The 13,046-nt window shown below is 41.6% G+C and overlaps 1 protein-coding gene across 1 annotated transcript; it reads left to right on the forward strand.

The window, feature by feature from the left end:
* Positions 1 to 1,982: 1,982 nt before the first annotated feature.
* On the forward strand, positions 1,983 to 6,741 carry eif4ebp3l (eukaryotic translation initiation factor 4E binding protein 3, like). The gene is made up of 3 exons (XM_053429466.1): positions 1,983 to 2,417; positions 4,253 to 4,429; positions 6,153 to 6,741. The coding sequence occupies exons 1-3, from the start codon at positions 2,285 to 2,287 to the stop codon at positions 6,179 to 6,181; spliced, it is 339 nt and encodes a 112-aa protein (XP_053285441.1). The 5' UTR covers positions 1,983 to 2,284; the 3' UTR covers positions 6,182 to 6,741.
* The last annotated feature ends 6,305 nt before the right edge of the window (positions 6,742 to 13,046 follow it).

Here is a 13,046-nt window from a genome sequence, read left to right on the forward strand (position 1 = left end):
GTCAGAGAACGGCCACTCTACCAACTAGGCCAAACCGGCTGCTGATATCTGTGTGGAACTGAGTACATGAAGACGATGGACAAAATTTCAATTTGATGTCCTGAGGCTGCCCCCTCCTGGCTGCTGGGTTCCTCTGCTGCTCCTGCTTGGATTGTGAAACTTGTCACTAACTAAAATTGTCCATAAAAGAAAATCTTTATTATCCTTCAAGGGCAATTTGATGTACAACCAGCAACCAGTGCACGACAAAAACAAACCAATAAATACAATGTATTCAACTATTTAGATATTCTAGAAACATTTCATTCTACTTTTAGTTTCCTGTTGTGTTTCTAATTATTGTTAATGTTTGTGACATTTCCTTGATGAATGTGTGGAGGTTTTATTACCTCTGCTAAGGAGGTTATGTTTTCATTTCTGATTTGATGTCAACAGGTTTATGTAATAAACTACTGGACCAATAACCACAAAACTTGGTATAAGGAAGCTGCATGGATCAGAAATGAACCTATATGGCTCTGCTGAGCTCTACTGAGTGTCTAGTGAATGAATCTTGAATCTTCTCTAAAAAAACATTTCCCCCCATAGGGTTTGTAGTGTGAAGCCAATGAGGTGTTTTATAAAGATGTGATCGAAAACTTCAGACCAAGTGAATCCACTTTATTTCAGCATGAACAGAAAAAAAAGAAGGGAGTTTCATTTCACCGTTAGCAGCACAACAATCTACTGGATTTCCCCTCTCATACGATGAAGGTTACTCTATCTCTTCAGTTACTAATAAAGCTCTGTTCAGTTAGACACACAAAGGAATATAAGAACTGGGGTTAATGAAAATGCAAGAGAATTCAAAACCAACACAAATTAGTACTCCCCACGTTAGACAAAATTTTACTCAACCTGCGTCCCTGAAATTGAAGTATGTGTCCCTTCTGTATTCCCAAAAACACTTTTAGCATTTTGACACAAAACACTGGCATGAAAATGAAGTAAACATGGACACTACAGGGGTATATCAGGAAGTCCATGCCCAACATACCATATTGCAATCTTGCAGCATGAACCTGAGAACCCTATGTGTTAGTTTAGATTTATGCTGTTGAATTCGTCTATGGTTGAATATGCAGCTGCTGGTTAACAAACGTGGACAGGCCCGTGACCATCCACTAGGAGGCAGTAATGTAGAGTGAATATCAAACACGAGGTGGAGGGGCGCTAGTTACCGCGGTCATGTGGTCGGGCGCTTGAGCTTGAAAATTGATGCGCGTCTATTCGTGGCTACGGTAAAAGTGCTCGTAAAAAAAGAAAACAAACGTTAAAAATTAAATGTCAATCGTTATGGACGTTTGATTAAATAGGTTAAAAAATATTTGACATCAACACAAGACATTAATACAAGAATAATGAAATGGAATATTATTTTATTTTTTTCAAAGGGTAATTCCACTCCATGTAGCTTGCTCTTATTAAATGTTATTGAAAAATCCTTGAGATGTGACAAATTAATTTCACCTCACTCTTCTTCAGGATAACTCAGACTGTCTGCAAGTACATTTTCAGTAAATTCGAGTGCAGAAGTATGGAGAAAATGTAAAGGACAGATAGCTTAATTTGAATATTGGCATTCATATGTTGCCGTAATTATATAGTAAAGTAAAATCCCAAGGAGGTGACTAAGATTTATCCCACCACTCTTGTTCATGGTGACTCTCACTGTCTATATGTCAAACTTCAAGAAATTCTACTGCAGAAGTTTTGGGAAAATTAAATCGAGAGTCGGCTCAATTTTCCTTATAACACTCATAACTGTGCACAGGGGTTTCTGCACAGGTCATCAGAATCAATATTCACAATTAATATTCACAATCATTAACTGGAGTTTTTTTTCTTGTTCTCTCTGACCCTATCACCGCCCTCGCGGACTGTGCTATACACGGAAACAGACGCACCGTATGCACCGCCCCACGTGTCCCGAAGCTGTTGCTCAAAAACATCACGAGTGGGAGCTTCAGCTACAAATACACCGCATGGCCCCACTGCTCCTGTGCATGTAGACGGAAACACCAGCGGGCCTCGGACTCGGACTCCACAGCTTGTTTTGAAAAAGAAAAAACAAATATTACTCAACTTAGAGTTGCACAACTTTTACTTTGGGAAGTTATTGTGTTTATAGAAAAGACCTTTAACTTGAAAGATATTCGAGCGAAGTATCGAGGAGGTCGAGGGCTTTAAAGGAACACAGATACTTTGTCGCACTCTCGCCTGCAGCAGCGACACTGAGGCCAACATGTCGAGCGGCACCAACCAAGTGAAGAGCTGTCCCATCCCCACCAAGGTGTTCACCCTGAAGGACTGGTCCCAGCTCCCCGACCGCTACAGCCAGACACCCGGGGGCACCCTCTTCTCCACCACGCCTGGAGGTGAGAGCCGTCTCCGGGGGGGGGGATTTAAAAGGTGTACTAATTTAGTCGAAAGGGAATATGTTGTTTAGCGTTAAGTTCAGTGTTGTGTACTTAAGTGTGTAAACACCACACAACTTGCCAGGACAAGAAACCTCCTTCATCGACCGGAGGGCTGCTGTATACGTGCAGGAACCCGCAGCTCGAGCTCTAACTGTCGCGATAAGGGGTACACAATAAACAAAAAGCTGAAAACGGCCCAAACACCTCGGAATAAAACACACTTTGCAGCCCTGTCCACCTCCTCACGTCAACCACATCAACACGAGCTGTTTGTTATGTTCTGCAGGGTCGCTGTCGGCAGCCTGCGTGACGGCATCGAGCTTCCACTGTCATTTATTGATTTTGGCAGTGATCGATTCGCGTGAAGAAAACAAACAAACAAATGCAGCCAAAGCACCTTAGTACTACACTCAGTTAACCTCCATGTGTGATATGAAATGTATAAACATGAATATTGGCTTATTTTTAACTCTTCTTTTTGTGTTTTTCATTGACATATTATATAATTCTATATCGTTGCACTTAACAGAAAATCCCCTTTTTAATTTAATTGTAGAAAAATCCTCGTTCAGATTCTGTTCATAACGTCCGATCTGAACAGACGCACTGGCCTGAGCAGAGAGTCACTTGTTGCATCAGAAACACTGCAGCTCTCTAACCCATGACTAGTGATTTGAAGAGGGTATACTGTATGTACACAGCAGAAGTGTGATTGGCCTTGGCGGCGGTGGAGGAGCGGGAGGCCATCCTATCCATGCTTCTCTCTCTCTCTCTCTCTCTGTGCTTTGCATTTCAGGAACAGCCGAGAACATTCTGTACAAGTTAGGAGGAGGAGGAGGGAGAGTCTCGTACATGTAGCCAGTCTGAGCAATATTGTGTTATTCCAGTTGCAAGCTGCTACACACAGATTTGACATGTGCTCCACTTTCCGTGCAACACATAACTGTCCTGGGGGTCTTACTGGGCCGAATCCCCCCCTCCCCTGCTTTTATTTTTTTATTTCACACAACTACTCCACACAGCAATGTTGCCTTGCAGTGCATTGCTATAGCTTACATTCCAGCCCCCTTTCGTCGCCTCACTTCTCTCTCTCTGCTGCACTTCCCTTTGTCCAGAATGAGCCGCTCGCCCATTACATAACATGTTTTTCTTGCCGAGCGGGTGAAGGGGTGCTGTACAGAGCAGCTCGAAGTCCGGTAGAGAATAATATGAGCAGCGGGCCACTCCTTGGCTCACCCAGGTCCTGGTCCGACTTGTCACAACATGCTATTTATGACTCTGTTCCATATGGAGATAGACGTGACACATGCCAAGAAGATGCAGGGTTTTAAGTTTAAATAATGTCACAGCTGCAAGAAAAAAATGTCGCCTGGGACATTCCTACACACGATGCGTTTGCTGTCAGTGTTAAAACTTGTACCAGTCAGGGAGTGAAAGTATGGCTTTAATCTCGAGGCTTTTTGCTTCAAAGAGGGAATGTTTTGTTCCCAGATTTCCAAGAACTCTGTGCAGGGGCGGCCCTTGTCCCTCCCGTCTACACACAGACTGAACCCTCCTTTTCCACTAAAATCCCCTCTGGCTCCGGATAATGATGCCGAACTATCCAGATGTGCTTCTCGCTTTGATACGAAGGTCCTGCAGTAAAAGCATGGCTGTAATTTAATCCTACAAAGCCCCAGTATTTGGTCTGTTGTGTGTCGCAAGTGCATTTAACTCTACTTTCCCTTGAGAAAGTGGGATTTGATGTAGAACTACTGCAGGTCACCAACGTATCTTTTGTCCCTGAAACACAGGTACCCGCATCATCTATGACAGGAAGTTTCTGTTGGATTGTCGAAACTCGCCTCTGGCCCGAACCCCCCCCTGCTGTCTGCCCCAGATCCCTGGGGTAACGGTACCTGCTACACACCCTATGGGGAAATTGCAGGATCTCAAAGAGGAGGCTGAGGAGGAAGAGAAGGACATTGCAGGTAAAAATATTGCAATTCAGTTCTTGTTTTCAGCAAACCTCCCTTAACTAGAGGCCCAAACATACTTTTCACGTCTATGGACAAGTGTACACCTTTCTCTAGTCAAGCAGGCGCGCACACGATTCCATTCGTACTATAACTGAGGGTCTGCGTCGTCTGGTGTTCCATGTTTGTGCTTTTCCCGATCCATTCTCCATTCCCTTTGGTGGCGGTAATGCACCAAGGTGTTGTTTGCCAACGTAAATAAGATCAAAGCATAGTAGAAAGCACATTCAGATTAGTAAAAGATACTTTGCCCCTAAATAAGCTTAAAAATCCGATTATAGTACAGGATATACTTAAACCACGCAATGATTAAGGTTTCTCTGGGATTAGGTGTTCAAAGCAGACGATGGGCTTACTGGGGAGGGCGGCAGGTTATTAGTCATATAGCTGCCATCTTTGGCATAACAGACTTGTCCGTGTTTAATTCCTCTCCATTGTTTACGCCGGATCTCCATGCACAGCCTGTTTGTGTGCACGTGGATATCTGCACAAGTTGTCTCTAATTCGTCATAACTGGGTTGATCAACCTCGTCTGTACATCTCACCGCACAGTTAAAGTAGTTTCATGAAATCACAATATCCCCCACAATGCAAGGTATTGTAGTCTAATCCAGTATAAGCACTACAAACACTAATTTCCTCGATGTCCTGTGCTTATAAACTTTTGACCCTTTCTTCATTACCACGTCTCTTCATTTTCTTTTTTGTCATGAGTCAGCATGTGCTAATACAGCAGATAGGTGCAGCATGTCTTCCTGCTGTGCCACATCAGCATTTTAGCGACTCAGCAGTTGTTCTGTGTTGAGTCTTTCAGGAGCTTTGCCTGTCGCAACACAACCGGGATACGATCAACTTTAAAACTAGGCCAGTGGCTTATTACTCAATGTTCACTATATTTTACGTACGGTGTGTTATTTCTTCCTCTGTTCGGTTGATAGTGTCAACTGTTTAAAATTGTGCTTACTAAAGAGTACAGACATATCAACACCCTCTTCAGATCACAATGCAACACGTAGATTACTTCACACTACAGGAGAAAATAAAGACAAGACTCGACAAAACTGTATTTAGTTAATGACAGGGTTTTACACTGTAAGAATGTGGAGTTTGTACATGTAATTTATTATTTTAATATATATTATAAAAGTGGATTATTTAGATTTTTCTGGTTTATTCTTACTGAGGTGTACAGACAGATATCAGTGGTTATTGAGTAAATGTACAGTTTTACTCCACCACCTGTATTGCTAATGGCCTTTATTTATTTTTTCAAATCAAAAAATCTTTGTGGGGTTTGTTGTTGCACTGTGACCGAAAGTTTGGGCTCAAGGGCAAGTAAACTCTAAATCTAGTGAAATAAATCCCAACATGAATCTGTACCTCTCCACCGACCTCCCGTCAAGCTAAAGACCACAAGGATCCGGGTTGACCTCCCTTTTGTTGGTCTCGTTTCTTATCTCTCTAAGTAAACACACAGGTCGTGTCACAGGGTTTCAAACAACACCCTTTTCGTCCAGAGATTTGTTTTTCTTGCAAGCTTTGAATGTTTTGATAAGGGCTGTAGTTTGCCCCCTTCACTGTAGTTAAGGTGGGGTTGGTGCAACTGTTAACTGTCCACTGTTTATCAGACAACTCTTATTTTTATCTCAACACTTACCGTTGTCCTCTTTTCCAACAGATGACAACCAGTTTGAGATGGACATCTGAGCTGCAGTATTACCTCCTGTGGAGAGTCATTGGTTAAAAACACCTCCGGGGTCATTGATGACCCTAATGCATCACACGCATACAAAGCTTTTTTCACCTTTTTTCCCTCTTTTTTTTAAACTGTAGCTTTTGCGAGGAACCAAAAAGGATATAAACGTTAGGAAAACTGTAGGGTGTTTTTGACCCTGACAAAAGTGTAAAGCAAAGAGATGCTATTGAATGGGTTGATGGGTCGCTCACTCACTTCGGAGCTGCTGCAGGATTGACAAAATCCGTTTTGATTTCACTTTTCTTTTTTAAATCTTTTGTAAATAAGCAAATTTACTATGTTGCCTATTTTTTAAGTTGGGGAGGGGATATAAGATGATTACATTAAGACATGTAAAAAGTGGTTTTTTTCACTGCAGGCATCAGTTTAGTTTAGTTTTTATTTCCCTCCCAGGAAGGAAGGCAAACTTTCTTTATGACGGGCAAACTATGGAAAAATCAGCTCCTATTGTTATGTTTGGAGGGGGAGATGAAATGTGAATAATTTCAAATAAAGGCTGTTGAGTCATCAATGGTGTGGTTTTTATTTGTTTGCACATAAATTTATAGACCTTTCGAATGTTGTCTTGGGATATGCTATTCATTTCATCCACGATGTAATAAAATAAAGTTAGGAGAAATTTACTCCAAATATAACTTTGCCATTATTTTATCAAAGCATTCAAACATGGATCAGTTTTCCATAAGGGCTATTTGTCACACTGGTGACACATTCATAGAAGAAGAAGAAGCTTGTCTATTAACTCAGTGTTTTCATAACACCAAGGAGTTTCTCTTCTCAGTTTTTTAGGCTTCAAAGGTTCATAACCTGAAACTTTTTTTTTTAAATCATACAGTACACATTGGTCGTCAATATCTGTTACATAAGTACTTGTGGTACATTGCCAAGGACGTCTGTTTAAATTAATGTAATCTTATCTGGCCCCGCCTCATAAAACCTTGTGCAATAGGAAAGTATGTGGCTACAGAGAGACCTACACATAAACAGCTAATGAGTTGTGTAACTGCCTCATGTATGGAATGGTATTTTTTTGTGCACTGGAGTGAACTGTGCAGACAAAGTTGGCCCATCTGTGCTGACTTGATCAAGCAGTGACGCTTTTGTGTGGGGGAAAGTTATTAGCATCCAAATCAAATAGATCAACAAATCAAAGAAAAGTTAATGTTGCTTAAAGAATATTGACCTGACATAAGTATATTAACACATGGATAACATGGAAGACATGTATATTTTTCGGATATCCCTGAGCAGCAATCTCCTCCATTAGCACCATATTGAAAATCTGGAGACTAACTCTGTCCATGCACACTGCGAATTCAGCCTTGCACATTGCATCAGCAGGGTCAGGGTTAGGTATGCCCACTTGTTCCACACACTGATCTCCAGATTAGGGGGGAGGCTGACTGCAGGAGCAGAGCTGCTGGTCTTAAAGAATGAGGGCAGCTGCGGCCCAAACAAGACCTATCAAAACCCCTCAGCGATGTGGGGTTGGCGTGTGACACCTGATGGGACCTGAGCAGGCACTTGACTCAGATATGAAATTGTGTACACAGTCAGTATGTGATCGCTCATGCCCCAACAATGTGGATTTTCAAGCTAATGCGGGTGTTTTCAGTGCGTATTGAAGTGAGATGCGATAAGCAGCTCTGTCTGTGTGATGTGGGGCAGTCAGCTCAGCTGTTCTCGTCCCATGGGATGGTAGAGGTGACTGGCAACAACTTTGAATTTCACTAAGGCTACCGACTGACTTCTGGCCAGGAGGCTCTCTTTTATTTAATGATTAAAATAAAAGCATGTTTAAACACGTGATCACTGCTTTGTCCATTGCAATTCTTTCTTAGTAACAAGCAAAGTAAATTTGTTTTGTGTGCCACAATGTGCCTTACACCAAAAACTGGACCAATACATCTGGATAGGATAACGGTTTGTTTGCACTTGTCTTTGTAAAACGTGCTGGTTGACCTGCATGTGCTGTTTAAACAAATGCAGGTGAGATCAAGGCCAGGGGACTGAAATACCTGGAAGTTTTCAGGGATTTTCACACCTCTGACTTCTGACGGAGGAAAGGAAACAGTAACTGAAACTGATGACGATGCTCGAAATCTCACAATGGTGAATATAGCCCACACACATGCACATAGACATTTATATATGCTGACCCATAATGAAGACCTCACTATTATTGTGCACATTTTCTGAGCTTCATACCATCATCCCATATTTTACTCTGGGATTCATTTAGATTTCCCCTTCATTTACAGAGTGTATTTTCTTTTTTCTTCATCCTATATTTATTTGCTCAACTTCACTTTGTTATCATTTTTTTATGAATAAATATACGATCTAGTTAAAGGCTGGAGCAAAGACAAATGTTTTCTTTAAAAGTTTGCGTGATGGTAGCCAAACATGACAGATGATATCAAGTATTAAGAGCTCAAATTAGCTCTGTTATGATAGAGAACCTCCACTATCCACCTGCACACAAGCACATCTGCTGTTCTGTAAAGATATCAACTCACGATGACAGTACACAGAACTGACTGCTGCACAGAATGTTCGACATAACTTGCCAGTGGTCAGTTTTCATAACTATGAACGAAGAGACATGTCCAGCAGTGGTCATAGCGGGAGGTCCGTGCCAGAACATATATCACTGGGCATGTGACACAAGAGTTTGTCAGTGAAGTCATCGATCACTGAGGCTAAAGGTATCTAAAGACAAATTTGATTATAGACTTATTTCATTGTTAAAAAAAATGTGACGCTCATAATATTATAATGTGTGCATGACGAAATATAATTACACTCATAAACACACATATAAACAAATAAAGTGAATTTAACTGCATCTCACACTCATTACATGCTATTATACATTAAAATAGTGACACATACAGATGACATAATGTTCTCTCTGACTGTGATCCTGAAATTCTACTCTCCGGCTTATGGAAATACCGCACAGCCCGGTCCACGAAATGTTGTTTTGGAAAATGTCCGCCTTGGAAACACCTTGACTTTAAGCGAACCCAAGTAAACCCGCTCCATAGTCTTTCTCTATTGACAAAATATTCCCCCTTTCTATCCCCTCCCTCACCCCCTGCTCCCCTTCCAGTTTCCCAGAAGGAGGGTTGAGTCGAACTGGGCTGGTCAATGAGGCCCTATTTTTGTCACCTGCTCCTGTCAAAGCCAATGGTACATGCTCGGGCTGGAATTGCCAGGGTGACGATGTAAACAGACACTCAAACACACACACATGCACACACACTCACGCGCGCACACACGCACGCTCGCACACCCACACTGTGCTTGGTCACGTCCATCATAACAGGGAGGGGACAAGGGCTCAAGCACGTCTCATATACGAACACACTTTACATTTACAACATATACTGCAACTGCAGGGATTCAGGCGCCTGCTTCACAGGGTGTCTGGATACACAAGTAAAATAATATTCAATCCCCAAATCCCTGTGGCAGTAAATAAAATCAAGCCTATTAAAAGCTGCTTAAAGTTCCTTGGGTAACAGGAGGTTCAAGTTAAAAAACAAGGGGATTTTATTATTTGCTTATATGATTTTGAGTAGACATTTGCAAAATATGGCCATGAACTTAACTTTTGAATTATTCTTCAATTTCTCAGTGAAGACAGTGAAGACAATAGTTGGTCCTGCTCACTTTACAAACATGTCTGAATGAAGCTTGTTATTCCTTTGCTGGTCTGTTTGTTACATAACCTCTCATATTCCTCGTAGGACGGAATCATATCAGTATTATTAAGGCCCTGCCAGACTATTGCCTAATGTACCGCCAGTGATAGCCCTTCGTGTCACCTTTTAGACGCACCAGCTGTAAACACAGCTCAGTTTGTGTGTATGTCAGAGGTCAGGCTCTTGGTTCTCAATGGCACCACTGGCCTACAACTCACTTATACAGTATACAGTGCCTTGCATAAGTATTCACCCCCCTTGGACTTTTTCCCATTATGTACTGTTACTAACTGGAATTCAAATAGACTTAAATAAACTTTTTCCCGTTTGATCAACAAAACATGCATAGTACTTTGGAGGTGCAAAATAAATTTTATTGTGACACAAACAATAATGAGAACAAAAAAGTTGACATCTGTTGGGTGCATAAGTATTCACCCCCCTGTGTCAATACTTGGTAGAACCCCCTTTCGCTGCAATTACAGCTGCAAGTCTTTTGGGGTATGTCTCTACCAGCTTTGAACATCTAGAGATGGAAAGGTTTGTCCATTCTTCTTGGCAAAAAAGATGAAGCTCAGTCAGATTGGATGGAGACCGTCTGTGAACCGCAATCTTCAAGTCTTGCCATAGATTCTCTATTGGATTGAGGTCTGGGCTTTGACTGGGCCATTTTAAGACATTAACATTCTTTAATCAAAACCATTCCTTTGTAGCTCTGGCTGTATGTTTAGGGTCATTGTCCTGCTGGAAGATGAACCTCCGCCCCAGTGTCAAGTCTTTTGCAGACTGCATCAGATTTTCTTCAAGGATTTCCCTGTATTTGGCTCCATCCATCTTTCCCTCTATTCTGACCAGTTTCCCTGTACCTGCTGAAGAGAAGCATCCCAACAGCATGAGGCTACCACCACCATGTTTCACTGTTGGGATGGTGTGCTCAGGGTGATGGGCAGTGTTGGGTTTTCGCCACACATAGCGTTTTGCATTGAGGCCAAAAAGTTCAATTTTGGTCTCATCTGACCAGAGCACCTTCTTCCACATGTTGGCTGTGTCTCCCACATGGCTTCTGGCAAACTCCAAATGGGATTTTTTATGGATCCCTTTCAACAATGGCTTTCTTCTTGCCACTCTTCCATAAAGGCCAGATTTGTGGAGTAGACGACTAATAGTTGTCCTGTGGACAGATTCTCCCACCTCAGCTGTGGATCTCTTTAACTCCTCCAGAGTAACCATGGGCCTCCTGGTTGCTTCTCTGATTAATTTTCTCCTTGTCCGACTCTTCAGTTTGGGTGGACAGCCTCCTCTTGGTAGGTTTGCGGTTGTGCCATATTCTTTCCATTTTCTTATGATGGATTTTATGGTGCTCAGAGAGATGTTCAAAGCTCTGGATATTTTTTTATAACCTAACCCTGCTTCATATTTCTCCACAACTTTATCCCTGACCTGTTTGGTGAGCTCCTTGGTCTTCATGATGCTGTTTGTTCAGTAATGATCTCCAACAAACTCTGAGTCCGTCACAGAACAGGTGTATTTATACTGAGATTAAATTCTAGACAGGTGGACCCTATTTACTAATTATGTGACTTGCAAATGTGACTTGTGAATGCAATTGGTCGCACCAGATCTTTGTTAGGGGTTTCACAGTAAAGGGGGTGAATACATATGCACTCAACACTTTTCAGATTTTTAATTGTAAATAATTGTGAAATCCATGTAATATTTCCCCCCACTTCCAAATGATGCACTATTTTGTGTTGATCCATTACATAAACTCACGATGAAATAAATTTTAATCTGTGGTTATACCATGACAAAATGTAGAAAAGTCCAAAGGGGGTGAATACTTATGCAAGGCACTGTAATACCTGTAGCGTATGTTTACTCATTGTGTGAGCTTCCTCCCAGTGTGCTGCTCGGCACTGTCAGGTTCCACTGTCAGCAGCAGCTGTCATGTTGGCTGGCTGCTGGTATGCTACTATATTCATACTGTACTCAAGTAATGTCATGTCGAATGGAGGACATGAGATGATGTTTCACAACCATTTCTCGCCGTCCTACCACAAACACTACGTGTGGGTCTGTCTGTGTGTGTGTGTGTGTGTGTGTGTGTGTGTGTGAACATACTTTTTGTACATTTAACTTCATGAAGATCATTTGTTAAATGGTTAAGACTTGCCCTAGTTAGTTGGGGTTAGAATTAGTTTTAGGTTAGGGTGTGTATGTGCTAGAGAAAGAGAGGGGGGGGGGGGGGGGGGGCATGGGTGCATTTTGTGACAGCTATACTTACTAGTTACTTTACAGATTATTAATGATTACACAAAAGAATCCATAAAACACTTTTGGAGTTTCAGGGTTAAACAGCATTGCAACCAAATCCAATACAATTGAAGTAAAGAGTGACCACTTCTTCAAATGTACAAGATATAAATAAAAAAGGAAACAGAACCTAAATGCCCTCACACTGCCGCTGTGGTGTCATCCTAGTGTCTGTAAGCCTCGGCATTCAAATTCGACTAGACACAAGGTGATTTACATGTTAAATATTTTTGCTTACGGACACTTGGATGACACCACAAGAGCATGTTTTTGTTTTGTTAAGTTTATTTATCTGTTGTTTCTTTTTGTTTAAGGAATCGGTCTCCGTTTAATTCACTTCTATTGGATTTGTTAACCCCTGAAACTCCAGAAGAGTTTTGTCGACTCAAACACTTCACCCACCTCACAATCGGCATAGTGATAGATGAGGGATTATTTTTGGGTGAACTATCTCTGTTACTTTTGTGCTCATTAAAATGCTTGCAGCAGTAAGTATTTATTTTTTAAATATCATATAATATTATATTTATCATATAGATGCATTCATGCATTTAAGATTTGACATTTGCTAATAAAACTGACATTGTGAATGCAGGATCTTTAAACTGTCTGTTTGCAGCTGTTACTAAAGTTAATTCTCTGGACACTTATTTCACCATCAGCTTTTACGTGTTTCATGCGTACAGGCACTGAGAACGAGGAATATGCATGTGTGTGCAAGTGTGCTCTGCTCTGTCTGTGAGGCGCCTGGTCCCCCGCCTGGTACCCCCCCCCAAGATCAGGGCACAGACAC

This window comes from Pleuronectes platessa, chromosome 8 (genome assembly GCF_947347685.1).
Source record: "Pleuronectes platessa chromosome 8, fPlePla1.1, whole genome shotgun sequence".
NCBI classification, from domain to species: Eukaryota; Metazoa; Chordata; class Actinopteri; order Pleuronectiformes; family Pleuronectidae; genus Pleuronectes; species Pleuronectes platessa.

Bases quoted from the DNA above. Each gene is read 5' to 3' on its own strand.
- eif4ebp3l (XM_053429466.1), top strand. From the start codon at position 2,285: ATGTCGAGCGGCACCAACCAAGTGAAGAGCTGTCCCATCCCCACCAAG. The intron at 2,418-4,252 runs GTGAGAGCCGTC...CCTGAAACACAG, and splicing joins CTTCTCCACCACGCCTGGAG to GTACCCGCATCATCTATGAC. The intron at 4,430-6,152 runs GTAAAAATATTG...CTTTTCCAACAG, and splicing joins GGAAGAGAAGGACATTGCAG to ATGACAACCAGTTTGAGATG.